This window comes from Mobula birostris, chromosome 29 (genome assembly GCF_030028105.1).
Source record: "Mobula birostris isolate sMobBir1 chromosome 29, sMobBir1.hap1, whole genome shotgun sequence".
Lineage (NCBI taxonomy): Eukaryota > Metazoa > Chordata > Chondrichthyes > Myliobatiformes > Myliobatidae > Mobula > Mobula birostris.
In genome coordinates, this window is record NC_092398.1 from 25,424,013 (window position 1) to 25,451,035 (window position 27,023).

A 27,023-nucleotide genomic window follows, 5' to 3' on the forward strand; every position below is an offset into this window, starting at 1 on the left:
TTCCAACAGCACCACGGTTGACAACCTCAGAATAGGAGGCTTTAAGTCAGAGATGAGGAGAAGTTTCTTTCGCTGGAACATGGTGAATCTATGGAATGCATTGCCACAGTCGGCTGTGGAGGCATAGTCATTGGGTATATTTAAAGCAGAGATTGACAGATTCTTGATCAGAAAGGACATCAAATGTTATGAGAGGAAACAGGAGAATGGGGTTGAGAAAATAACAGAGCTAATAATGGATGGTGGAACAGTCTCGATGGACTGAATGGCCTAATTCTGCTCCCGTGTCTTATGCCTATGTAGCTGTCCAGGCGTATTTTAAACATTGTTAATATACCTGCCTCAACCATTCCATCCCAAACTCTGGCAGCTGGTTCCAGATATGAACCATCCTTTCTGTGGAAAAGTAGTCCCTCAGGTTCCTATTACATCTCTTCCTGCTTACTTAAACCTTTGTCCTCTAGCTCTTGATTCTCCAATCCTGGAAAAAAAGGCTATCTGCATTCACCCAATTTATGCCCCTTGGAGATGGCACACAGACCTCCCATTGGGAAGAAGGTAGAAAAGACTGAAAGGAGTAACATGACAACTGGAGATGGGGGTAAGATTAGGGACCAGGTCAGAGTCAGGGCCCGAGGGCTTAGAGTTAGTGATGGGGGTAGTATTACAAACTGGGGTATGTGTCTCTGTCTCTCAGTCGCTCTGTTTCTCACGACCTCTCTGTCTCCCTCACCCTCCCTCTCTGTCTTCCCCCCGCTCTGCCACTCCCACTCCTTTTCCCTCATCACCCCCACTCTGTATCCTCTCTCCCTCCCCCTTCTGTCTCTATCGCCCCTCCTCTTGTCGTGCACCCTGTCATTTCCCCTTCGTTTCCCTCTCTGTGTCCCTCTCTTTGTCTGTTTCCCTCTGTTACTGTCCCCCTCTCTATCGTTCCATCTTTCTGCCCCTCCACCCTCTTTTTTCCATTCATTATTAGCTGAGGACAACTTCTACCTCGTAGCAGAGTCTTAGAGAATCATAGGGCAAGTGAGCAGAGGTACAGGCCCTTCAGTCCTGCCCATCGTGCAAAACATGGTGCCCACTCAGCTTCTCCCAATTTCCTGAATTTGGCCAATACCCCTACACTCCTCACCATCCTCATCATGCACACTAATCTAAAGACGCTATAGATATAAAACTAAGATGGCGCCGGTAACCGGCGACTCTGCACGTGCTCTCCCGAGGAAACTGCCCTCTACACTATCCTACACCCGAGAAACCCTTCTAAACCTTAAATCTGTTACATTCAGCAAGATCAACAACACCCTGGCGAAGCTACTGACCCAGCTGGAGACCAACGCGCCAGAACTGGTTCTTAAACTCCGGACCGCAGCTGGACCCCACCAGCGAGGCCTGGTCCGAGGCCCACCACGTTCCCAGAGACCCGCAGTCTGCTACCCTGCGGGAGTGCTTGGAGACACGGCCCATTCCGAGAGCATCTCCGGAGCAGACGACCACACAGAAGTGACGTCGGAGACCTCAAGGTGCCCCAGACGCTCCCCCGGAGCGACCACCGTAAAGCCCCGTTGGTGGACATCCACAGCTGCCGGAAGTGAGGCCTCCGCAGTCGACCTCGGAAATCGAGCCCGAGGCTCGGCTGGAACGGAGGCCTCCGCAACCGTGACTCAGTTTACGGACTTGTTTCAGCCAGGAGCCCGGCCCTCCGGGATTAATTGAAGCTGAGGGGCTTCAGGGTCCCTATACCCACCATCCTACTAGCTAATGTGCAAGCCATAGAGAACAAGGTGGATGATCTTAAAGGGAGACTCACCTACTGCAGGGAGATGCAGAACTGCTGTGTATTCTGTTTCACCGAGCCCTGGCTATCCCCTGCAACCCCCGACTGTGCCATCCAACCGGAGGGATTTTCGATCCATCAGATAGACTGCACGGCGTCTTCGGGCAAGACGAGGGGAGGTGGTGTCTCCCTACTGATCAACACTGCATGGTGCTCAGACACAGTGGCACTGACAAGCTTCTACAGCCCGGACCTGGAACATCTGTCGGTGAAGTGTCATCTCTACTATCTGCCACAGGAATTCACCTTGGTCATACTGACAGCGGTCTACATTCCCCCCCAGGCGGCTGCGGAGTGTGTTCTGAACATACTGTATGCCAACATCAGTCAACTTGAGACCAGGTATCCGGAGGATTTGTTCATTACAGCCGGGGACTTTAACCAGGCCAATCTTAGAAAGGCGCTGTCAAAGTTATACCAACATGTCTCCTGCCCCACTAGAGGCCCGAATATACTTGACCACTGCTACACAGCAGTCAAGGATGCCTACCGTTCCGTCCCATGACCTCACTTCGGAAAATCGGACCATCAGGCCGTACTCCTCCTCCCGGCTTACAAACAGAAACTGAAGGGGAGGTCACGGTGTCAAAGGTAGTGTCGCGTTGGACGGAGGAAACGGATTAGGTCCTCCGTGACTGCTTTGAGTCGGTGGACTGGTTAGTATTCAAGGACTCGGCAGCTAACCTCGATGACTATGCCTCAGCTGTCACGCACTTTATTTGGAAATGCACGGAGCACTGTGTGTCTCGCAAGACGATTTAGGTATTCCCTAAACGGAAACCTTGGATGAATTATGAGGTCAAGTCCCTTTTAAAAGCTAGAGCTGCAGCGGTTAGGTCCAGAGATACCAGTCGCTACACAGAATCCAGGCGTGAACTCCGGAAAGCCATTAAGGGTGCCAAGAGGCAACATCGAGCCAAGTTGGAAGCCCAGGCTAACCAGAGGGATGCCAGTAGACTATGGCAGGGTCTAAATGAGATCACTGGGCACGAAGAAAAGGCTGGGAATATCAATGATTGTGGTGCTTCTCTTCCTGACGAACTTAATGTATTCTACGCAAGATTCGAACAGAAGAGGAGTGTCCCGCTCCCTCTGGATGAACCGGACCTGGTGGCATCGAGATTCATCGTCACCGAGGAGGATGTTAGAAGGGCCTTCCTGAAGATAAATCCAAGGAAGACGATGGACCCAGATGGCGTCCCGGGACGGGTTCTCCGGGCCTGTGCAAGCGAGCTAGCTGGAGTATTTGCTGACATCTTCAACTGCTCCTTGCTTCAGTCTCAGATCCCCTCGTGTTTTAAGAAGGCAACGATAATCCCAGTGCCGAAGAAGAGCAAGGTGGCATGCCTGAATGACTATCCAAGAGCTGGACAGGTGATTAGCAAAAGGGGTATCAGAGGATCATGGGACAGGAGGCCCAGGGAGAAGGAAAAGGGGGAAGGGGGGAAAAACCCAGAGGATGGGCAAGGGGTATAGTCAGAGGGACAGAGGGAGAAAAAGGAGAGTGAGAGAAAGAATGTGTGTATAAAAATAACGGATGGGGTACGAGGGGGAGGTGGGGCATCAGCGGAAGCTAGAGAAGTCAATGTTCATGCCATCAGGTTGGAGGCAACGCAGGCGGAATATAAGGTGTTGTTCCTCCAAGCTGAGTGTGGCTTCATCTTTACAGTAGAGGAAGCCGTGGACAGACATGTCAGAATGGGAATGGGATGTGGAATTAAAGTGTGTGGCCACTGGGAGATACTGCTTTCTCTGACGGACAGAGCGCAGGTGTTCAGCACCTATTTCAGCTAGTTCAGTTCTGAACCTATTCTGGTATCTGTCCCCCACTTTTCCTTCGCTACATCGATGACTGCATTGGCGCTGCTTCCTGCACGCATACTGAGTTCGTTGACTTTATTAACTTTGCCTCCAACTTTCACCCTGCCCTCAAGTTTATCTGGTCCATTTCCGACAGCTCCCTCCCCTTTCCAGATCTTTCTGTCTCTATCTCTGGAGACAGCTTATCTACTGATGTCTACTATAAGCCTTCTGACTCTCACAGCTATCTGGACTATTCCTCTTCTCACCCTGTCTCTTGCAAAAATTTCATCCCCTTCTCGCAATTCCTCCGTCTCCGCCACATCTGCTCTCAGGATGAGGCTTTTCATTCCAGGACGAGGGAGATATCCTCCTTTTTAAAGAAAGGGGCTTCCCGTCCTCCACCATCAACTCTGCTCTCAAATGCATCTCCCTCATTTCACGCACATCTGCTCTCACTCCATCCTCCCGCCACCCCACTAGGAATAGGGTTCCCCTGGTCCTCACCTACCACCCCACCAGCCTCCGGGTCCAACATATTATTCTCCGTAACTTCCGCCACCTCCAACGGGATCCCACCACGAAGCACATCTTTCCCTCCCCACCCCCGCTTTCCGCAGGGATCGCTCCCTACGCGACTCCCTTGTCCATTCGTTCCCTCCTCCATCCTGATCCTCTCAAATCCCCTTTTGCCAATCACCCGTCCAGTTCTTGGCTCCATCCCTCCCCCTCCTGTCTTCTCCTATCATTTTGGATCTCCCCCTCCCCCTCCTACTTTCGAATCTCTTACTAGCTCTTCTTTTGGTTAATCCTGATGAAGGGTCTCCACCCGAAACGTCGACTGTACCTCTTCCTACAGATGCTGCCTGGCCTGCTGCGTTCACCAGCAACTTGGGTGCTGAGGGCGATCTGGCTGCGACATCTGTCACCCTATTGATCGCTAGGGTTGATTCGGCTGATCTGGCTGGCTAGGCGGGTGTCCCCTCTCCCTCACAGCTCCATGTGTGTCCCTCCCGAAGCTCAGCGCTTGGTCACAGAGGATGGCCCCCAAGAAGAAGACCACTCCGCCGGTCTGGGTATATGACGTAGCTACTCTCCTGCTAGACTAAACCTCCAAGACCAACTGTGTAGCCAACTTTCCATCGAACTCAATATATAAGTTTGCTGGTGACACAACTATGGTAGGCCGTATCTCGGGTAATGATGAGTTTGAGTACAGAGAGGAAATTAAGAACCTGTTGGCATGGGGCAAAGACAATAACCTATCCCTCAACGTCAGCAAGACCAAGGAATTGGTTGTTGACTTCAGAAGGAGTAGCGGACCGCACGACCCAATTTACATCAGTGGTGCGCAAGTGGAACAGGTCAAAAGCTTTCAGTTCCTTGGGGTCAATATCACAAATGACCTGACTTGGTCCAACCAAGCAGAGTCCACTGCCAAGAAGGCCCACCAGTGCCTTTACTCCTGAGAAAACTAAAGGAATTTGGCCTGTCCCCTAAAACCCTTCTAATTTTTATAGCTGCACTGTAGAAACCATTCTTCTAGGGTGCATCACAACCTGGTATGGAAGTTGTCCTGTCCAAGACCGGAAGAAGCTGCAGAAGATCGTGAACACGGCGCAGCACATCACACAAACCAATCTTCCGTCCTTGGACTCACTTTACACTGTACGCTGTCGGAGCAGTGCTGCCAGGATAATCAAGGACACGACCCACCCAGCCAACACACTTTTCGTCCCTCTTCCCTCCGGGAGAAGGCTCAGGAGCTTGAAGACTCATACGGCCAGATTTGGGAACAGCTTCTTTCCAACTGTGATAAGACTGCTGAACGGATCCTGACCCGGATCTGGGCCGTACCCTCCAAATATCCGGACCTGCCTATCGGTTTTTTTGCACTAACTTACTTTCCATTTTTCTATTTATGATTTATAAATTAAGTTTTTAATATTTACTATCGATTTGTAATTCAGGGAGAAGGAAGCAAAGAATCTATATTTTAGTATCAATTGTTTGGCGACAATAAAGTATAAAGTATAAACTGGCATTCTTTGCAAGCAAATCTATGCAAATACCTCTTCAGTGCTCGTATTGTATCTGCCTCAACCACTTCCTTTGACAGATCATTCCATCTACTTACCACCCTCTGTGTAAATAAAAACATTGATCTTCAGGTCCCTTGTAAATGATCCTGTCTCACCTGACAATTGACAGTACAGCTCTGTGTTGGTTTGCCTTCCCAGAATGCATCATTTTGTGTCATCCACGACCTTAGTGATCAGGCCTGGTGAATATGTGACCAACCCTGTAGCAACCCACTAGTCACCAGCCGCCATTCAGAGACACAACCTTCAACCCCCACCCTCTGCTTCCTGCCTCCTATCATAAGACCATAAGATATAGGAGGAGAGTTAGGCCATTTGGCCCAAGAGTCTGCTCTGCTATTTCATTATGGCTGATTCAATTTCCTCTCAGCCCCAATTTCCTGCATTCTTCCTATATCCCTTCATGCCCTGACTAGTCAAGAATCTATCAACCTCTGCCTTAAATATACCTATAGACTTGGCCACCACATCTGGCTGTGGAAACAAATTGCACAGATTCACCACTCTCTGGCTGAAGAAATTTCTCCTCATCTCCATTCAAAAAGAACACCTCAGTATTATGGGTCTGCATCCTCTGGTCTTAGACTCTCCACCACTGGAAACATCCTTTCCACCTCCACTCGAAAGATGCCTTTCAACATCCAACAAGTTTCAATTAGGTCACCCCTAATTCTTCTGAATTCTAGTGAGTACAGGTCCAGAGCCATCAAATACACTTCATATCACAAGCCTCTCAATCATGGACCTCCTTTGAACACTTTCCAATGTCAACACATTCTTTCTAAGATCAGGGGCCCAAAGCTGCTCACAATACTCCACAGCAGTGCTATTTAAAGGCTCAACATTATATCCTTGCTTTTACATTATACACCTCTTGAAATGAATGTTCGCATTGCATTTGCCTTCCTCATCTCTGACTCAACCTGCCATTTAATCTTTAGGGAACCTGCACAAGGACTCCCAAGCCCCTTTTCATCTCAGATTGTTGAATTTTCTCTACACTTAGAAAATAGTCCACCCTTTTATTTCTTCTGCCAAAGTACATGACCATATACTTCCTGACACTTTATTCCATCTGCCACTTCTTTGCCCATTCTCTTAACCTGTCTGTCCCTCTGTATTCTCTCCACTTCCTCAAAACAACATACCTCTCCACCTATCTTTGTCTCGTCTGCAAAACTTGCAACAAAGCTATCAATTCCATCTTCCAAATCATTGACATATAATGTAAAAGGAAGCAGTCCCAACACAGGACCCTGTGGAACACCAACAGTCACTGGCAGCCAACCAGAAAAGGCTCCCATCATTCAAAATCTTTGCCTCCTGCCAATCAGCCACTGTCTTATCCATGCTAGTAACTTTCTGTAATACCATGGCCTCTTATCTTGTTCAGCAGCTTTATGTCTGACACCTTGTCAAAGGCCTTCTGAAAATCAAAGTACACGACATCCACTGACGCTCCTTTGTCTATCTTGCCTGTTATTTCCTCAATGAATTCCAACAGATTTGTCAGACAAGATATCCCCTTAAGGACACCATGGCCTATTTTATCATGTTCCTCCAAGTACCCACAAAACCTCCTCCTTGACAATCGGCTCCAACATCTTCCCAACTACTGAGGTCAGACTAACTGGCCTACCATTTCCTTTCACTGCCTCTCTCCCTTCCTGAAGAGTGGAGTGACATTTGTAATTATCCAGTACTCTAGAATCATTCCAGAATCTCGTGATTCTTTAAAGATCATGATCAATATCTTCCGGTATCTATAGGCACCTCTTTCAGAACTCTCACGTGTAGCCCATCTCATCCTTCACCCCCCCCCTCGCTATCCATCCCATAGGATGATAATCGTTCCTTTCAGTCAGTTACTGGGGTGGTACCTCACTCCTCAGAAAGGAACAGCCTGTGTGTGAATGGATTTAGGTGAGTAGGGGGTGCACAGGTCCAGACCCACCCTCTCGACATCCCCTCCCAGACCCAGCAGCATGGTGGGGTCCAAGACGGCTGGGGGAAGTTCCGTTGCAGTGAATGGCCAGACAAAGCTTCGATGCAAGGGATGCCCTTTCCGCGCTTCGCGGCACGTGTTTGCTAGAAGGCCGTTGACCCTACGAGAGGGTTCATCCGCACTTTGATAGGTCTTCTTTTTCGTCCTGCAGGGAATCTAGCCAACCTCCTCACCAGGCAAGCCTGGTGGGGGAGCCGGTTTAGTCACCGACCACCCGACCATGCAATAGGTAGTACTAGGTTACACGGTACCAGTAGCACTCAGACGACCAACCTGACAAAAAAAGTATCTCATCCTTATTGCCTCTCTCGTTCTGCATTCCAACCCATAACACAGCATGTGAATGTTTGCACAAGCGGAGCCACCATTGTTGCAGCACTGATTGTTGGGATAGGCCAGTGGTAAAAGTGGATTGTCAGGCATTCGCTCAAAGGAGTCTTCAGCACAGAAGAGGCACTGGCTCTGGGTAACTTGAGGGGGGTACTTAGTGTAGTTTAGAAGGCCTTTGCGTGTTATTCACGTTGGATGTTGAAGTCTTGGGTGCCCCACGGGCAACTACATGTATGTGAGGTGCGTCCAGCTGCAGATACTGCAAGACATTGCTATGGATCAGGAGCAGCAGCTGCAAGACCTTCGGCTTGTACAGGAGAGTGAGGAGATCATCCATCAGATGTTCTGGGAATCTAAGGTGCAGGAGTTTGATAACTGAGTGACTGTCAAGGGAAGGAATTGGATGATGAATAGGTAGTTAGCTCACAGCAGCTCTTGGGTAACTGCGCTAAATAATAAGAAAAACATAGTGGATACTATTTTTTGAGATAACCTCTCAGGAGAATGCCACGGAGACTAGGTGGGTTGCACTGACCATGGATTGCAGAAGGGAAAGAGGGAGAGTTGGGAGCGTTTGAGTTGGAGGACTCAATAGCCAGAGGGATTGAAAAAAAAATTCTGTTGAGGTGAACGGGACACACGGATGGTCTGTTGCCGCACAGATGCCTGGGTAACAAATGACACAGATAGCGTCCATAGCATTGTGGAGGGGAGGGAGAGCAGCCAGAAGTCTTGGTACAAAGACGTTAAACAGAGAGGATTTAAAGAGCTAGACAGAATGCTGAGATGCAACATATTCAGGATTACTGCCTGTGACATGTGCCAGGGACAGTAGAAACAGAATGATTTTGCAGATACATGTGTGGCTGAGAATTTGGAGCAGCGGGTGAAGTGCTTCATGTTCTTGGATCGTTCAGATCTCTTCTGGGGGAGGTATGACCTGTACAGAAGGGAAAGGTTGCAGCTGAAGCCGATGAAGTCCAATATTCTCATGCACTGGTTTCTTAGAGCTATTGGGGAGGGTTTAGATTAATTTTGCAGGGGGGTGGAAACCAAAGGGAATGGGGTCAGGACAGCAAAACAACAAAAGTAGCAGGCAGTCAGACTGTAAGGAAGGGCAACTACATGATCAGACAAAATGCAGTCAGCAGGGTGAGTATCATCAGTGCATGAGGATGCAGAATAAAAAAAGGTTGCAAGCACTATACTCAAAGCCTTATATCTCATTCAAAAGAATATAAGAAATAAGCTAGATGATCTTACTGCACTTTTACAAATTGTCATGTATGATCTTGTGGACATCACCAATTCGTGGCTGAAAGATTGCTTGGTAGGTAGGTGAATTTCCAGTGTACATTATATTGAAAGGGGACAAACATAGGCTGCATCGCTCTGCTGTCAGACAATGGTATCAACTACTGAGAAAGGTGTGACATAGGATTGGAAGATGTTGAATTCTTGTTGATTGCGTAACAAAACTGCAATGGAAAAAGACCCTGATGGCAGTATATGCAGCTCCCCAAACAGTAACAGGAATGTAGGCTACAGAATACAACAGAAATAGAAATGGCGTACCAAAAGAGAAATGTTATGATAGTAAGGGGAAATTTTAACATGCAGGTAGATTGGGAAAATTAGGTTGGTAAAAGAACTCAGAAGAGTGTGAATTCAGAAGGACTTAGACAGTTTTGGAGAATGGGCACAAAAGCAGCAAATTAAATACTATGTTGGAAAATGCATGGTCTCACACTTCATCAATAGAAATAACTCTGCAGACTATTTTCTAAACAGACTGCAATCGAAACATCTGAGATGCAAAGGGACTTGGAAGTTCTTCTGCAGAGCACCTTAAAGGTTTATATGCAGTTTATGAAATGGAGTTCCTACGTAAACCCCAGAAAGCTAACAAAATGCCGTTAACAAATAGTTACAATTCAATGCATTCAGATTTAGTACCGGTTATTCCTTATTCTTTCTGATCTGATACATCTAACCCGAGACGAATCTGGAATCAGCAGCTGCACGCACGACCAACTAGAACATAAAAATTTGCCAAAATGAAACACTCCAGCACCTGAAGCCACGCAGAACAAATGTTAACTGAGTTGTGCCTGCCCCAACAACGTCAAGCATCAGTACAAAAATTCTCATCGTTTTACTCACAGCAACTAGAGTGGCTGGCCTAATTACTAAAATATTGAGACTTTGTTAATCCCAATAGACAGAAAGCAGAAACAAAGAGGTCCTTTGTTCTATGCCTACCTTCTGAACAAATCACTCCTGCATCCTCTCCATGACCGCAGTTATGACTCCCCCATCCTCGGAAGGCACATTCCCAAAGGGCGGATTCATTTCCATTGCATGCAACATCATCCATCCAGATATTCCCGCTGCCTTGCCCAAAGCGTGCCCCCGGTATTGCTGCTGCAGCAGAGGGACAACCCAACTCATTGCAGACAACCTTGGCGTCTTCAGTGCCCCATCCATCGGCGCATACCGTTCCCCACTGTGCATTGTACCGCACCTCCACTCTCCCTGAACAACGATCGCTGCCGCCTACCAGCCTTACTTCGGGCACTGGAATGACATTCAAAAAAGAAATTACTGTATTTTTTGGAGTTTCACTTCAGGTATGTTCAGTTCTGCATTCCTATCCATGACACAGCATGTGAATGTTTGCACAAGCGTAGCCACCATTATTACAGCACTGACTGTAGGGCTACGCCATAGGTAAAAGTGGATTGTCAGGCATTCGCTCAAAGGAGTCTTCAGCACAGAAGAGGCACTGGCTCTGGGTAACTTGAGGGGGGTACTTAGTGTAGTTTAGAAGGCCTTTGCGTGTTATTCCTGTTGGATGTTGAAGTCTTGCGAGCCCCACGGGCAACTACATGTATGTGAGGTGCGTCCAGCTACAGATTCTGCAAGAACGTGCTATGGATCGGAAGCAGCAGCTGCAAGACCTTCAGCTTCTACGGGAGAGTGAGGAGATCATCCATCAGAGCTGCAGGAGTCTGATAACTGAGTGACTGTCAGGGAAGGAATTAGACAGTGAATAGATAGTTAGCTCACAGCAGCTCTTGGGTAAATTCTCTGAATAATAAGTATATCATTTTGGATACTATTTTTTGAAATATCCTCTCAGCAGAATGCCACGGAGACCAGGTGGGTTGCACTGACCACGGATTGCAGAAGGGAAAGAGAGAGTCGTGAGCGGTTGAGATGGAGGACTCGATAGTCAGAGGAATCGAAAATAAAGATTGTTGATGTGAACGGGACACACGGATGGTCTGTTGCTCCCTCCCAGGTGCAATGGACTCGGATCGCGTCCATAGCATTGTCCGGGGGAGGGAGAGCAGCCTGAAATCTTGGTACAAAGAGGTTCTGCAATGAGGATTTAAAAAGCTGGACAAAATGCTGAGACGCAACACATTCAGGATTATTGCCTGCGTCACGCATCAGGGACGGTAGAAACAGCATGATTTGGCAGATAAATGCATGGCTGAGAATTTGGAGCAGGGAGTGAAGTGCTCCAGGTTCTTGGATCATTCGGATCTCTTCTACGGGAGGGATGACCTGTACAGAAGGGAAGGGTTGCAGCTGAAGCCGATGGGGACCAACGTTCTCACACACTGGTTTCTCATTGCTACTGAGGAGGGTTTAAACTAATTTTGCAAGGGGGTGGAAACCGAAGGGAATGCGGTCAGGACAGCGCGGATGGTAAAAGAGAACAGATAGCACGCAGTCAGTCTGGTAGGAAAGGCGGGCAGATGATCGAAAGAAAAAAAAGCTACCAGCAGAGTGAGTATCAGTGCATTAGGGATGCAGAATCAAACAGGGTTACAATACTGTTCTCAACGTCTATTGAGCACAACAACACGGCTCTTTTACAAATTGTCGCGTATGATCTTGTGGACATCACCAATTCGTTACTGAAAGATTGTTTGGTGGGTAGTTGAATTTCCAGTGTACATTGTATCGAAAGTGCATGAAGATAGGCTGGGGGTGTGGCATCGCTCTGCTGTTAGAGAATGGCATCAAATACTAAGATATGACATAGGATGGGAAGATGTTCAATCCTTGTCAGTTCAGTAATGAAACTGCAATGGAAATGGACCCTGATGGTAGTATATGCAGCTCTCCAAACAGAAACTGGAATGTAGGCTGCAGAATACAACAGAAACAGAAATGGCGTACCAAAAGGGAAATGTTATGCTAGTAAGGGGAAATTTTAACATGCAGGTAGATTGGGAAAATTAGGTTGGTAAAAGAACTCAAAAGAGTGTGAATTCAGAAGGACTTAGACAGTTTTGGAGAATGGGCACAAAAGCAGCAAATTAAATACTAAGTTGGAAAATGCATGGTCTCACACTTCATCAGTAGAAATAATTCTGCAGACTCTTTTCTAAACAGACTGCAATCGAAACATCTGAGATGCAAAGGGACTTGGAAGTTCTTCTGTAGAGCACCTTAAACGTTTATATGCAGTTTATGAAATGGAGTTCCTACGTAAACCCCAGAAAGCTAACGAAATGTCGTTAACAAATAGTTACAATTCAATGCATACAGATTTAGTACCGGTTATTCCTTATTCTTTCTGATCTGATACATCTAACCCGAGACGAATCTGGAATCCGCACCTGTATGCACGACCAACTAGAACAGAAAAATTTGCCAAAATGAAACACTCCAGCACCTGAAGCCACGCAGAACAAATGTTAATTAAGTTGTGCCTGCCCAACAACGTCAAGCATCAGTACAAAAATTCTCATTGTTTTACTCACAGCAACTAGAGTGGCTGGCCTAATTACTAAAATATTGAGACTTTGTTAATCCCAATAGACAGAAAGCAGAAACAAAGAGGTCCTTTGTTCTATGCCTACCTTCTGAACAAATCACTCCTGCATCCTCTCCATGACCGCAGTTATGACTCCCCCATCCTCGGAAGGCACATTCCCAAAGGGCGGATTCATTTCCATTGCATGCAACATCATCCATCCAGATATTCCCGCTGCCTTGCCCGAAGTGTGCCCCCGAGATTGCTGCTGCAGCAGAGGGACAACCTAACTCATTGCAGACAACCTTGGCATCTTCAGTGCTCCATCCATCGTCACAAACCGTTCCCCACTGTGCATTGTACCGCACCTCCACTCTCCCTGAACAACGATCACTGCCGCCTACCAGCCTTACTTCGGGCACTGGAATGACATTCAAAAAAGAAATTACTGTATTTTTTGGAGTTTCACTTCAGGTATGTTCAGTTCTGCATTCCTATCCATGACACAGCATGTGAATGTTTGCACAAGCGGAGCCACCATTGTTACAGCACTGACTGTTGGGATACGTCACAAGTTGGGATACAGACTATTTTCTAAACAGACTGAAATCGAAACATCTGAGATGCAAAGGGACTTGGAAGTTCTTCTGTAGAGCACCTTAAACGTTTATATGCAGTTTATGAAATGGAGTTCCTACGTGAACCCCAGAAAGCTAACGAAATGCCGTTAACAAATAGTTACAATTCAATGCATACAGATTTAGTATCGGTTATTCCTTATACTTTCTGATCTGATACATCTAACCCGAGACGAATCTGGAATCAGCACCTGTATGCACGACCAACTAGGACATAAAAGTTTGCCAAAATGAAACACTCCAGCAGAGGGACGTCACGTGATGACGTGGGTTTGAGATGTATGAATCCAGCTCTCCTGTAAAAAATCAGCAAAGTACCCTTTAAACAATGCAAAGTTAATAAATACTTTCCAAAAACTACTTATAAACTTCTCAAGATTATTCTACGATATGCCTCGTAAATCGCAACAGAAGAAGTTTGCCGTTGTGAAGTCGCCGTGAGATGGGAAGAAAACAAGGCCTCCTGCAGCGATGGATCCTCAGACTCAGGTTGGAGCTCCTTCGGAGGAGGCATGTTTTATCTCTGGTGTAGAAGAACAGGGAGCAATGGTGGCGATAACAGTCCCTGGGAAGAAGATGCCAGAATTGCGCATGCGCAAAGTTGGTATGCGCAAATCGATACAACTCTATACTACAAGAACCGACGACGACTGCAAGCTAAAGTGACTCAGAGTCAAAATCGGATTCCGCAGAGAACACAGATGAAGAGGAGGAGGAAGAACTGAAAGAGACTAAAAGTAAAGGATATGATGGAGATGTAACAGAGGCTTTATTGCAAGTAATGACTGAATTATAAGGAGTAAAAATAGAGATTAGAAATATGAAGCTGAGCTATGAAAAAACTATGAGAAGACAGGAGAAAATGGATAAGAAACTAAGAGTTGGAAAGAACAATGGAGCATATTAACGACAGAGTGGAAAAAAACAGAAAATGATATGCTTGTCTGGAAAACGGAAAGAAATCGACTGTTGGAAAAAGTGGACGTGCTGGAAAATTTTAGTAGACAAAATAATATTAAGATTGTTGGTCTTAAAGAAGGTATAGAGGGAGACAATCCAATAGAATTTTTTCAAAGATGGTCCCGGAAACTTTGGAAATGAAAGAGGAAGACCGATCAATTGAAATTGAACGGGCACATAGAGCTCTAAGACCAAAACCACAAGATGACCAATATCCACGATCCATTTTAATAAAATGTTTAAGATTTCAAGACAAAGAAAAGATGCTACGTGCGGCTGCTCAAACTGCCAAAAACAGAAAAGGGCCATTGATGATAGAAGGGAAAAAAATTCTTTTCTACCCTGACATAAATTATGAACTCTTGAAGAGAAGGAAGAAATATAATCCAGTGAAAACAGTCCTTTGGGATCACAGTTATCAATTTATACTGCGCTATCCTGCAACCTTGAAGGTTTTTTTGGCTGCCAGAGAAAAAAGATTTTTTGATGACTACCAGAAAGGGGAGGAGTTTGTGCGAGTTTCTTTGAAGATACAAGAACAAACCCAGGGGAGCGAGATGGATTAAAGATGAAGATTTTGTCAAGGAATAGACTTGGCGGATTTTTAAAGGCAAAAGAATATATAAATATATTATTAATTATATGATAGAGGGGAAGAAAGGTTAAAGTTTGAAGAATATTAGTTAGGAATACTGACATTAATTTTTCTATATGTATACAATTTTTTTGTTACGAGGAGCTGGAAGAAATACTGACCAATCGCTACGGATTTCATGTGAGCAAGCGTGGCTATAGCCACGACCCGCACAATGGAGGGGGGTAGTGTTGTGCTTTTTTTCATTCACAACATTAGTAGGGGGGTATTTTGCTCTTTTTCTTTTTGTATCTTATCTTTTTTTATTTCTTTCTTTTTGCCTGGAAGGTTGGGAGGGAAACACATAGCAACATGGTGAAGTTTAAAGAGATTCCCTAAGGAACTATGAGAGTTGAGATGTTAAGTAATGTTTTAGATTGGAGTAACTTTGTTAAGAATAGTGACTCATTTATTGAATTTTTTGAGTTTTAATGTTAATGGGCTTAATGGACCGGTGAAAAGAAAAAGAATCTTAACACATATTAAGAAAATGAAGGTAGATTTAGCCTTCTTACAGGAAACGCATTTAACAGAAACAGAACATCAGAAATTAAAGAGAGATTGGGTGGGTAGTGTTGTTGCAGCCTCATTTAACTCAAAAGCGAGGGGAGTAGCAATTTTGATTAATAAAACGTTACCAATTAGAATACAAAATGTAATAACCGATTCTGTGAGGAGATACGTGATTATACACTGTCAACTTTTTTCTGAATTATGGACTCTCATGAATATTTATGCACCAAATGAAAATGATGCAAAATTCATACAAGAAGCTTTTATGAATTTGGCTGATGCACATGAAAAAATATTAATAGGAGGAGATTTTAATTTTTGCCTAGACCCAGTCTTAGATAGATCAACTAAGGCTGTCACAAAATCGAAGGTAGTAAAACTAACTTTATCATTGATGAAAGATTTAAATTTGATTGATATATGGAGAATAATTAATCCCAAAGAAAGAGACTATTCGTCCTATTCTAATAGACACAAAACTTACTCAAGGATAGATTTTTTCCTATATCAATGAATATTCAACACAGAGTGAAAAATATAGAATATAAAGCAAGAATATTGTCAGGTCATTCTCCTTTATTAATGACAATAATAATGACTGATAAGGAAGAAGTGACTTATAGATGGAGATTTAATTCAACATTATTAAAACGTCAAGATTTTTATGATTTTATGAAAAAACATATCCAAATTTTTTTGGATACAAACTCTCATTCAGTGGATGATAAATTTATACTATGGGATGCGATGAAAGCATATTTGAGGGGTCAGATAAGAAGTTCTACAACTAAAATTAAGGAAGAATATATGGCAGAACTAGATCTTTGGAAAAAGAGATTACAAAATTAGAAAAAATCTCAGACATATGACAGAAGAAAAACGAAGACAACTTGTCAATAAGAAGTTACAATATAATACGCTTCAGACATATAGAATGGAAAAAGCAATTATGAGAACTAAGCTAAGGTATTATGAGTTAGGTGAGAGAGCACACAAAGTTCTTGCCTGGCAGTTGAAAACAGAACAAGCTTTCAAAACGATAAATGCAATTAGAACAAGTGCATATAAAATTACTTATAAACCTTTAGAAATTAATGAAACCTTCAAAAGTTTCTATTCTGAATTACATCAGTCAGAATCACAAAATGATGTTAATGAGATAGCAAGGGTTTTATCACAAGTAACTCTTCCAAAATTGAATTTGGAAGAACAGAAGGGATTAGATATGCCTCTTACATTAAAAGAGGTTGAAGAAGCTTTAGGATTACTCCAAAGTAATAAATCTCCAGGACAGGATGGTTTTCCACCTGAATTTTATAAAAGGTTTAAAGATTTATTATTTCCTCCTTCTATGGAGTTAATACGCCAAGCGGAAAAAAAACATAAACTCCCAGAATCTTTTTCAACAGCGATTGTAATAGTATTGCCAAAGATAGAGATCCTTTAAAACCAGCATCATATAGGCCTATTTCTTTGTTGGACACGGATTATAAAATAATAGCAAAAATTTTATCGAATAGATTATCTAAATATTTACCAAAATTAATACATATGGATCAAACAGGATTTATTAAAATAGACAATTGGCAGATAATGTAACTCGGCTACTCAGCATAATTCATTTGGCACAAAAATGAGAGGAGAAGAGTATAGTAGTAGCCTTGGATGCAGAAAAAGCATTTGATAGATTGAAATGGGAATTTTTTATTTAAAGTATTAGAAAAATATGGGTTAGGAACACCTTTTATAAACTGGATTAAAACATTAAATACTAACCCTAATGCTAAAGTAGTGACAAATAGTCAAATTTCAACACCATTCCAGTTAAAAAGGTCAACTAGACAAGGTTGTCCATTATCACCTGCTTTATTTGTACTGGCGATAGAGCCATCAGCAGAACTAATTAGAATTGATCCAGATATTAAGGGTTTTAGAGTTAATCAGGAGGAATATAAAATTAACTTATTTGCTGATGATGTTTTGATTTACTTAACAAACCCACAGTATTCGTTACATAAATTATCTTCCAGATTGGATGAATTGGGAAAGTGTCAGGGTATAAAATAAATTGGGATAAAAGTGAAATTTTACCTCTTACTAAAGGAGACTATAGCCAATGTCGATTAGCAACCCAATTTAGATGTCCCGTAAATGGTATAAAGTATTTAGGTATAAGACTTGATAATGATGTAAAGAATTTATATCAATTTAATTATTTACCACTACTGAAAAAATTCAAGAAGATCTTGACAAATGGATGATACTACCAATAACATTAGTGGGTAGAGTCAATGTTGTAAAAATGAATATATTTCCTAGATTACAGAATTTGTTTCAAACATTACCAATACAATTGCCACAGAAATTTTTTCAAGAATTAAATAAATGTGTGAGAAAATTTCTTTGGCAAGGTAAGATGTCAAGAATATCATTGGAAAAATTGACATGGAAATTTGAGTTAGGAGGGTTACAACTTCCAAACTTTAAGAATTATTATACAGCAATTCAACTTAGATTTATCGCATCTTTCTTTGCTGAACGAAAACCAGCATGATTTAGAATAGAATTATATAAGATAAGAGAAAATACACCCGAAAATTTTATATATAAATGGGAATCTAAATGGATACGGAAAAAGAAAGAATCTCCTATATTAAAACATTTGATTGATTTATGGAATAAGATAAATGTTGATAATGAAATAAAGAAATCTTTATTAGCAAGGAGCCCTTTGTTCCAAAACAGACTTATTCCTTTTACAATGGATAATCAACTTTTATATAATTGGTAACAAAAAGGGATTAGATCTATAGGAGACTGTTATGAACCAGGTATATTGATGTCATTTGAACAACTAAAGAATAAATATAAAATATCAAATAACACTTTCTTTTGTTACCTTCAATTAAGGGCTTAATTAAAAGACAAACTGGGTCAAACAATGATTTTTCCTAAACCCAATGAAATTGAAATTTAATTCAAAAAGGAAAAATTTAAAAAAATATTTCTTGTATGTATAATTTGATTCAAAAACAGACAATTAAACAAGGAATCCACAAGTCAAAACAAAAATGGGAAACAGATCTGAATATTAATATTGATGAAACAAATTGGTCAAGACTGTGTCTTGACAGTATGACAAATACAAAAAACGTTGGACTTAGATTAGTACAATATAATTTTTTACACCAATTGTATATTACACCGCAAAAAATAAATAGATTAAATTCAAACTTATCTGATCAATGTTTTCGGTGTCAATAAGAAACTGGTACATTCTTACATTCTACTTGGTCTTGTTCTAAAATTCAACCTTTTTGGATAAATTTAAGAGTCTTACTGGAACAAATTACTGGAACTCAGCTTCCACATAACCCTGTATTATTTCTATCAGGTGATATTGAAGGCATAAAATCGAAACTTAAACTGAATAAATATCAGAAAGAATTCATAAAAATTGCATTGGCAATAGCCAAGAAGGCTATAGCAGTTACTTGGAAATCGGATTCGTATTTAAGTGTGAATCGTTGGAACAATGAAATGTCTAGTTGTATTCCACTCAAAAAAATTATTTATAACTTAAGAGATACATTTTGGAAAATTTGGCGCCCTTATTTATAAAAGATAGAATGGCATATTTAGTTGCTCCGATGATAAAGATATTGCTCCCTTGGGGAAAGTAATAAATAAATATACTAAATTTATTTTGAATCCCATGGACCATGTGGAAACCTTCCAATATCCAGGCGGTTCTTCTTTCTTTTTTTCTCTTTTTTTTCAGCTAGGGGTATATATGGAGGGGGGGGAGGGTTAAGGGGAGGGGGGAGAGTAGTCAATATCCTTCTATGTAATCACTTTAAAAATTCAACAAAAATTATATTAAAAAAACACACCAGCACCTGAAGCAACACAGTACAAATGTTAATTGAGTTGTGCCTGCCTCAACAACGCCAAGCATCAGTACAAAAATTCTCATCGTTTTAGCCACAGCAACTAGAGTGGCTGGCCTAGTTACTAAAATATAGAGGCTTTGTTAATCCCAATAGACAGAAAGCAGAAACAAAGAGGTTCTTTGTTCTGTGCCTACCTTCTGAACAAATCACTCCTGCATCCTCTCTGTGACCGCAGTTATGACTGCCCCATCCTCGGAAGGAACATTCCCGAAGGGCGGATTCGTTTCCATTGCACGCAACATCATCCATCCAGATATTCCCGCTGCCTTGCCCGAAGTGTGCCCCCGAGATTGCTGCTGCAGCAGAGGGACAACCTAACTCATTGCAGACAACCTTGGCATCTTCAGTGCTCCATGCATGGTCGCATACCGTTCCCCACTGTGCATTGTACCGCACCTCCAGTCTCCCTGAACAACGATGGCTGCCGCCTACCAGCCTTATTTCGGGCTCTGGAATCACATTCAAAGAAGAAATGACTGTATTTTTTGGAGGTTCGCTGCAGGTATGTTCAGTTCTGCATTCCTATCCATGACACAGCATGTGAATGTTTCCACAAGCAGAGCCACCATTCTTACAGCACTGACTGCTGGGCTGCGCCACAGGTAAACGTGGAAGAAGCACTGGCTCTGGGTAACTTGAGGGGGGTACTTAATGTAGTTTAGAAGGCGTTTGCGTGTTATTCACATTGGATGTTGAAGTTTTGGGTGCCCCATGAGCAACTACATGTATGTGAGGTGCGTCCAGCTGCAGATACTGCAAGACCGTGCTATGGATCTGGAGCAGCAGCTGCAAGACCTTCGGCTTCTACAGGAGAGTGAGGAGATCATCCATCAGAGGTACAGGAGTCTGATAACTGAGTGAATGATCCTGTCCATAGCATTGTCCAGGGGGAGGATATACTAAGATATCATTTTGGATAAAATTATTTGAAATATCCTCTCAGCAGAATGCCACGGAGACCAGGTGGGTTGCACTGACCATGGATTGCAGAAGGGAAAGAGGGAGAGTCCTGAGGAGTTGAGATGGAGGACTCAATAAGTCAGAGGAATCAAAAATAAAGATTGTTGATGTGAATGGGACACACGGATGGTCTGTTGCTCCCTCCCAGGTGCTATGGACTCGGATCGTGTCCATAACAATGTCCAGGGGGAGGGAGGGCAGCCTGAAATCTTGGTGCAAAGAGGTTCCACAATGAGGATTTAAAGAGGTGGACAAAATGCTGAGATGCAACACCTTCAAGATTACTGCCTGCGTCATGCGCCAGGGACGATAGAAACAGAATGATTTGGCAGATAAATGCATGGCTGAGAATTTGCAGCAGGGAGAGAAGTGCTTCAGGTTCTTGGATCATTCACATCTCTTCTGCGGGAGGCATGACCTGTACAGAAGGGAAGGGTTGCAGCTGAAGCCGATGGGGACCAACGTTCTCACACACTGGTTTCTCATTGCTGGGGAGGGTTTAAACTAATTTTGCAAGGGGGTGGAAACCGAAGGGAATGGGGTCAGGACAGCGCGGAGGGTAAAAGGAAAAAGATAGCATGTAGTCAGTCTGTTAGGAAAGGTGGGCAGATGATCGAACGAAAAAAAAGCTACCAGCAGAGCGGGCATCTGTGCATTAGGGCTGCAGAATCAAAAGGGGTTACAATGCTGTTCTCAATGTCTATTGAGCACAACAACACGGCGCTTTTACAAATTGTCGCATATGATCATGCGGACATCACCGATTTATTGCTGAAAGATTGTTTGGCGGGTAGCTGAATTTCCATTCTACATTGTATCGAAAGGGTATGAACACAGGCTGGGGGTGTGGCATCGCTCTGCTGTTAGACAATGGCATCAAATACTAAGATATGACATAGGATAGGAAGATGTTGAATCCTTGTCAGTTCAGTAATGAAACTGCAATGGAAATGGACCCTGATGGCAGTATATGCAGCTCTCCAAACAAAACCTGGAATGTAGGCGGCAGAATACAACAGAAAGACAAATGGTGTACCAAAAGGGAAATGTTATGATAGTAAGGGGAAATTTTAACATGTAGGTAGACTGGGAAAATTAGGTTGGTAATAGAACTCAAAAGAGTGTGAATTCAGAAGGACCTAGACAGTTTTGGAGAATGGGCACAGAATAGGCAAATTAAATACAATTTTGGAAAATGCATGATCTTGCACTTCATCGGTAGAAATAATTCTGCAGACTATTTTCTAAACAGACTGAAATCGAAACATCTGAGATGCAAAGGGACTTGGAAGTTCTTCTGCAGAGCACCGTAAAGGTTTATATGCACTTTATGAAATGCAGTTCCTACGTGATCCCCAGAAAGCTAACGAAATGCCGTTAACAAATAGGAACAAATCAATGCATACAGAATTATTACCAACCCTTCCTTATACTTTCTAATCTGATACATCCAACCCGAAACGAATCTGGAATCAGCACCTGTATGCACGACCAACTAGAACATAAAAATTTCCCAAAATCAAACACTCGAGCACGTGAAGCCACGCAGAACAGAAGTTAATTGAGTTGTGCCTGCCCCAACAATGTCAAGCATCAGTACAAAAATTCTCATTGTTTAACCCACAGCAACTAGAGTGGCTGGCCTAATTACTAAAATATAGAGTCTTTGTTAATCCCAATAGACAGAAAGCAGAAACAAAGAGGTTCCTTGTTCTATGCTTACCTTCTGAACAAATCACTCCTGCATCCTCTCTGTGAGCACAGTTATGACTCCCCCATCCTCGGAAGGAACATTCCCCAAGGGCGGATTCGTTTCCATTGCACGCAACATCATCCATCCAGATATGCCCGCTGCCTTGCCCGAAGTGTGCCCCCGAGATTGCTGCTGCAGCAGAGGGACAACCTAACTCACTGCAGACAACCTTGGCGTCTTCAGTGCTCCATCCATGGTCGCATACCGTTCCCCACTGTGCATTGTACCGCACCTCCACTCTCCCTGAACAACGATGGCTGCCGCCTACCAGCCTTATTTCGGGCTCTGGAATCACATTCAAAGAAGAAATTACTGTATATTTTGGAGTTTCGCTTCAGGTATGTTCAGTTCTGCATTCCTATCCAGACACAGCATGTGAATGTTTGCACAAGCGGAGCCACCATTGTTACAGAACTGACTGTTGGGATACGCCACAGGTAAAAGTGCAAAAGGCACTGGCTCAGGGTAAACTGAGGGGGGTACTTAGTGTAGTTTAGAAGGCCTTTGCGTGTTATTCACTTTGGATGTTAAAGTCTTGGGACCCCTAGGGGCAACTACATGTATGTGACGTGCGTCCAGCTGCAGATACTGGAACACTGTGCTATGGATCGGGAGCAGCAGCTGCAAGACCTTCGGCTTGTATGGCAGAGAGAGGAGATCATCCATCCGAGGTGCAGGGGTCTGATAACAGAGTGACTGTCAGGGGAAAGAATTAGACGATGAATAGGCAGTTAGCTCACAGCAGCTCTTCGGTAAATTCTCTGAATACCAACTATATCATTTTGATAAAATTATTTGAAATATCGTCTCATCAGAATGCCACGGAGACCAGGTGGGTTGCACTGCCAACGGATTGCAGAAGGGAAAGAGAGACAGTCCTGAGCAGTTGAGATGGAGGACTCAATAGTCAGAGGAATCGAAAATAAAGATTGTTGATGTGAACGGGACACACGGATGGTCTGTTGCTCCCTCCCAGGTGCTATGGACTCGGATCGTGTACATAACAATGTCCAGGGGGAGGGAGGGCAGCCTGAAATCTTGGTGCAAAGAGGTTCCGCAATGAGGATTTAAAGAGGTGGACAAAATGCTGAGATGCAACACCTTCAGGATTACTGCCTGCGCCATGCGCCAGTGACGATAGAAACAGAATGATTTGGCAAATAAATGCATGGCTGAGAATTTGCAGCAGGGAGAGAAGTGCTTCAGGTTCTTGGATCATTCACATCTCTTCTGCGGGAGGCATGACCTGTACAGAAGGGAAAGGTTGCAGCTGAAGCCGATGGGGACCAACGTTCTCACACACTGGTTTCTCATTGCTACTGGGGAGGGTTTAAACTAATTTTGCAAGGGGGTGGAAACAGAAGGGAATGGGGTCAGGACAGCACGTATGGTAAAAGGGAAAAGATAACATGTAGTCAGTCTGTTAGAAAAGGCGGGCAGATGATCGAACGAAAAAAAAGCTACCAGCAGAGCGGGCATCTGTGCATTAGGGGTACAGAATCAAAAAGGGTTACAATACTGTTCTCAATGTCTATTGAGCACAACAACACGGCGCTTTTACAAATTGTCGGATATGATCGTGCGGACATCACAGATTCGTTGCTGAAAGATTGTTTGGCGGGTAGCTGAATTTCCATTCTGCATTGTATCGAAAGAGTATGAACATAGGCTGGGGGCGTGGTATCGCTCTGCTGTTAGACAATGGCATCAAATACTAAGATATGACACAGGATAGGAAGATGTTGAATCCTTGTCAGTTCAGTAATGAAACTGCAATGGAAATGGACCCTGATGGCAGTATATGCAGCTCTCCAAACAAAAACTGGAATGTACGCTGCAGAATACAACAGAAACAGAAATAGCGTACCAAAAGGGAAATGTTATGATAGTAACGGGAAATTTTAACATGTAGGTAGACTGGGAAAATTAGGTTGGTAATACAACTCAAAAGAGTGTGAATTCAGAAGGACCTAGACAGTTTTGGAGAATGGGCACAGAAGACGCAAATTAAATACAATTTTGGAAAATGCATGATCTTGCACTTCATCGGTAGAAATAATTCTGCAGACTATTTTCTAACCAGACTGAAATCGAAACATCTGAGATGCAAAGGGACTTGGAAGTTCTTCTGCAGAGCACCTTAAAGGTTTATATGCAGTTTATGAAATGGAGTTCCTACGTGAACCCCAGAAAGCTAATGAAATGCCGTTAACAAATAGGAACAAATCAATGCATACAGAATTATTACCGACCCTTCCTTATACTTTCTAATCTGATACATCTAACCCGAAACGAATCTGCAATCAGCACCTGTATGCACGACCAACTAGAACATAAACATTTGCCAAAATGAAACACTCCAGCACCTGAATCCATACAGAACAAATGTTAATTGAGTTGTGCCTGCCCCAAAAACGTCAAGCATCAGTACAAAAATTCTCATTGCTTTACCCACAGCAACTAGAGTGGCTGGCCTAATTACTAAAATAAAGAGTCTTTGTTAATCCCAATAGACAGAAAGCAGAAACAAAGAGGTTCCTTGTTCTATGCTTACCTTCCGAACAAATCACTCCTGCATCCTCTCTGTGAGCACAGTTATGACTCCCCCATCCTCGGAAGGAACATTCCCCAAGGGCGGATTCGTTTCCATTGCACGCAACATCATCCATCCAGATATGCCCGCTGCCTTGCCCGAAGTGTGCCCCCGAGATTGCTGCTGCAGCAGAGGGACAACCTAACTCATTGCAGACAACCTTGGCGTCTTCAGTGCTCCATCCATGGTCGCATACCGTTCCCCACTGTGCATTGTACCGCACCTCCACTCTCCCTGAACAACGATCGCTGCCGCCTACCAGCCTTATTTCGGGCTCTGGAATCACATTCAAAGAAGAAATTACTGTATATTTTGGAGGTTCGCTTCAGGTATGTTCAGTTCTGCACTCCTATCCATGACACAGCATGTGAATGTTTGCACAAGCGGAGCCACCATTGTTACAGCACTGACTGTTGGGATACGCCACAAGTAAAAGTGGAAGAGGCACTGGCTCTGGGTAAATTGAAGGGGGTACTTAATGTAGTTTAGAAGGCCTTTGCGTGTTATTCACGTTGGATGTTGAAGTCTTGGGAGCCCTAAGGGCATCTACATGTATGTGAGGTGCGTCCAGCTACAGATACTGGAACACGGTGCTATGGATCGGGAGCAGCAGCTGCAAGACCTTCGGCTTCTACAGGAGAGTGAGGAGATCATCCATCAGAGGTGCAGGAGTCTGATAACTGAGTGAATGTCAGGGAAAGGAATTAGACGATGAATAGGCAGTTAGCTCACAGCAGCTCCTGGGTAAATTCCCTGAATACTAAGTATATCACGTTGGAAAAAATTATTTGCAATATCCTCTCAGCAGAATGCCACGGAGACCAGGTGGGTTGCACTGACCATGGATTGCAGAAAGGAAAGAGGGAGAGTCGTGAGCAGTTGAGATGGAGGACTCAATAGTCAGAGGAATCGAAAATAAAGATTGTTGATGTGAACGGGACACACGGATGGTCTGTTGCTCCCTCCCAGGTGCTATGGACTCGGATCGCGTCCATAGCATTGTCCAGGGGGAGGGAGAGCAGCCTGAAATCTTGGTGCAAAGAGGTTCTGCAATGAAGATTTAAAGAGGTGGACAAAATGCTGAGATGCAACACCTTCAGGATTACTGCCTGCGTCATGCGCCAGGAACGATAGAAAAAGAATGATTTGGCAGATAAATGCATGGCTCAGAATTTGGAGCAGGGAGAAAAGTGTTTCAGGTTCTTGGATCATTCAGATCTCTTCTACTGAAGGCATGACCTGTACAGAAGGGAAGGGTTGCAGCTGAATCCGATGGAAACCAACGTTCTCACACACTGGTTTCTCATTGCTACTGGGGAGGGTTCAAACTAATTTTGCAAGGGGGTGGAAACCGAAGGGAATGCGGTCAGGACAGCGCGGATGGTAAACGAGAAAAGATAGCATGCAGTCAGTCTGTTAGGAAAGGCGGCCAGATGATCGAACGAAAAAAAAGCTACCAGCAGAGCGGGCATCTGTGCATTAGGGCTGCAGAATCAAAAAGGGTTACAATACTGTTCTCAATGCCTATTGAGCACAACAACAAGGCGCTTTTACAAATTGTCACGTATGATCTTGTGGACATCACCGATTCGTTGCTGAAAGATTGTTTGGCGGGTAGCTGAATTTCCATTCTACACTGTATCGAAAGGGTATGAACATAGGCTGGGGCCGTGGCATCGCTCTGCTGTTAGACAATGGCATCAAATACTAAGATATGACATAGGATAGGAAGATGTTCAATCCTTGTCAGTTCAGTAATGAAACTGCAATGGAAATGGACCCTGATGGCAGTATATGCAGCTCTCCAAACAAAAACTGGAATGTCGGCTGCAGAATAGAACAGAAACAGAAATGGCGTACCAAAAGGGAAATGTTATGATAGTAAGGGGAAATTTTAACATGTAGGTAGACTGGGAAAATTAGGTTGGTAATACAACTCAAAAGAGTGGGAATTCAGAAGGACCGAGACAGATTTGGAGAATGGGCACAGAATACGCAAATTAAATACAATTTTGAAAAATGCATGATCTTGCACTTCATCGGTAGAAATAATTCTGCAGACTATTTTCTAACCAGACTGAAATCGAAACATCTGAGATGCAAAGGAACTTGGAAGTTCTTCTGCAGAGCACCGTAAAGGTTTATATGCACTTTATGAAATGCAGTTCCTA

The 27,023-nt window shown here is 43.6% G+C and overlaps 1 protein-coding gene across 1 annotated transcript in view; it reads right to left on the reverse strand.

Moving 5' to 3' along the window:
• The window catches only part of LOC140190162 (scavenger receptor cysteine-rich domain-containing protein DMBT1-like), a 111,461-nt gene that overhangs the window by 14,742 nt on the left and 69,696 nt on the right, over nucleotides 1-27,023 (reverse strand). The window contains exons 29-33 of the mRNA XM_072246673.1: nucleotides 24,814-24,975; nucleotides 22,230-22,391; nucleotides 19,681-19,842; nucleotides 12,955-13,269; nucleotides 10,337-10,651 (exon numbers count right to left, since the gene is read on the reverse strand). Coding sequence (XP_072102774.1) covers nucleotides 10,337-10,651; nucleotides 12,955-13,269; nucleotides 19,681-19,842; nucleotides 22,230-22,391; nucleotides 24,814-24,975 — 1,116 coding nt within the window. The remainder of the gene's footprint in view (nucleotides 1-10,336; nucleotides 10,652-12,954; nucleotides 13,270-19,680; nucleotides 19,843-22,229; nucleotides 22,392-24,813; nucleotides 24,976-27,023) is intronic.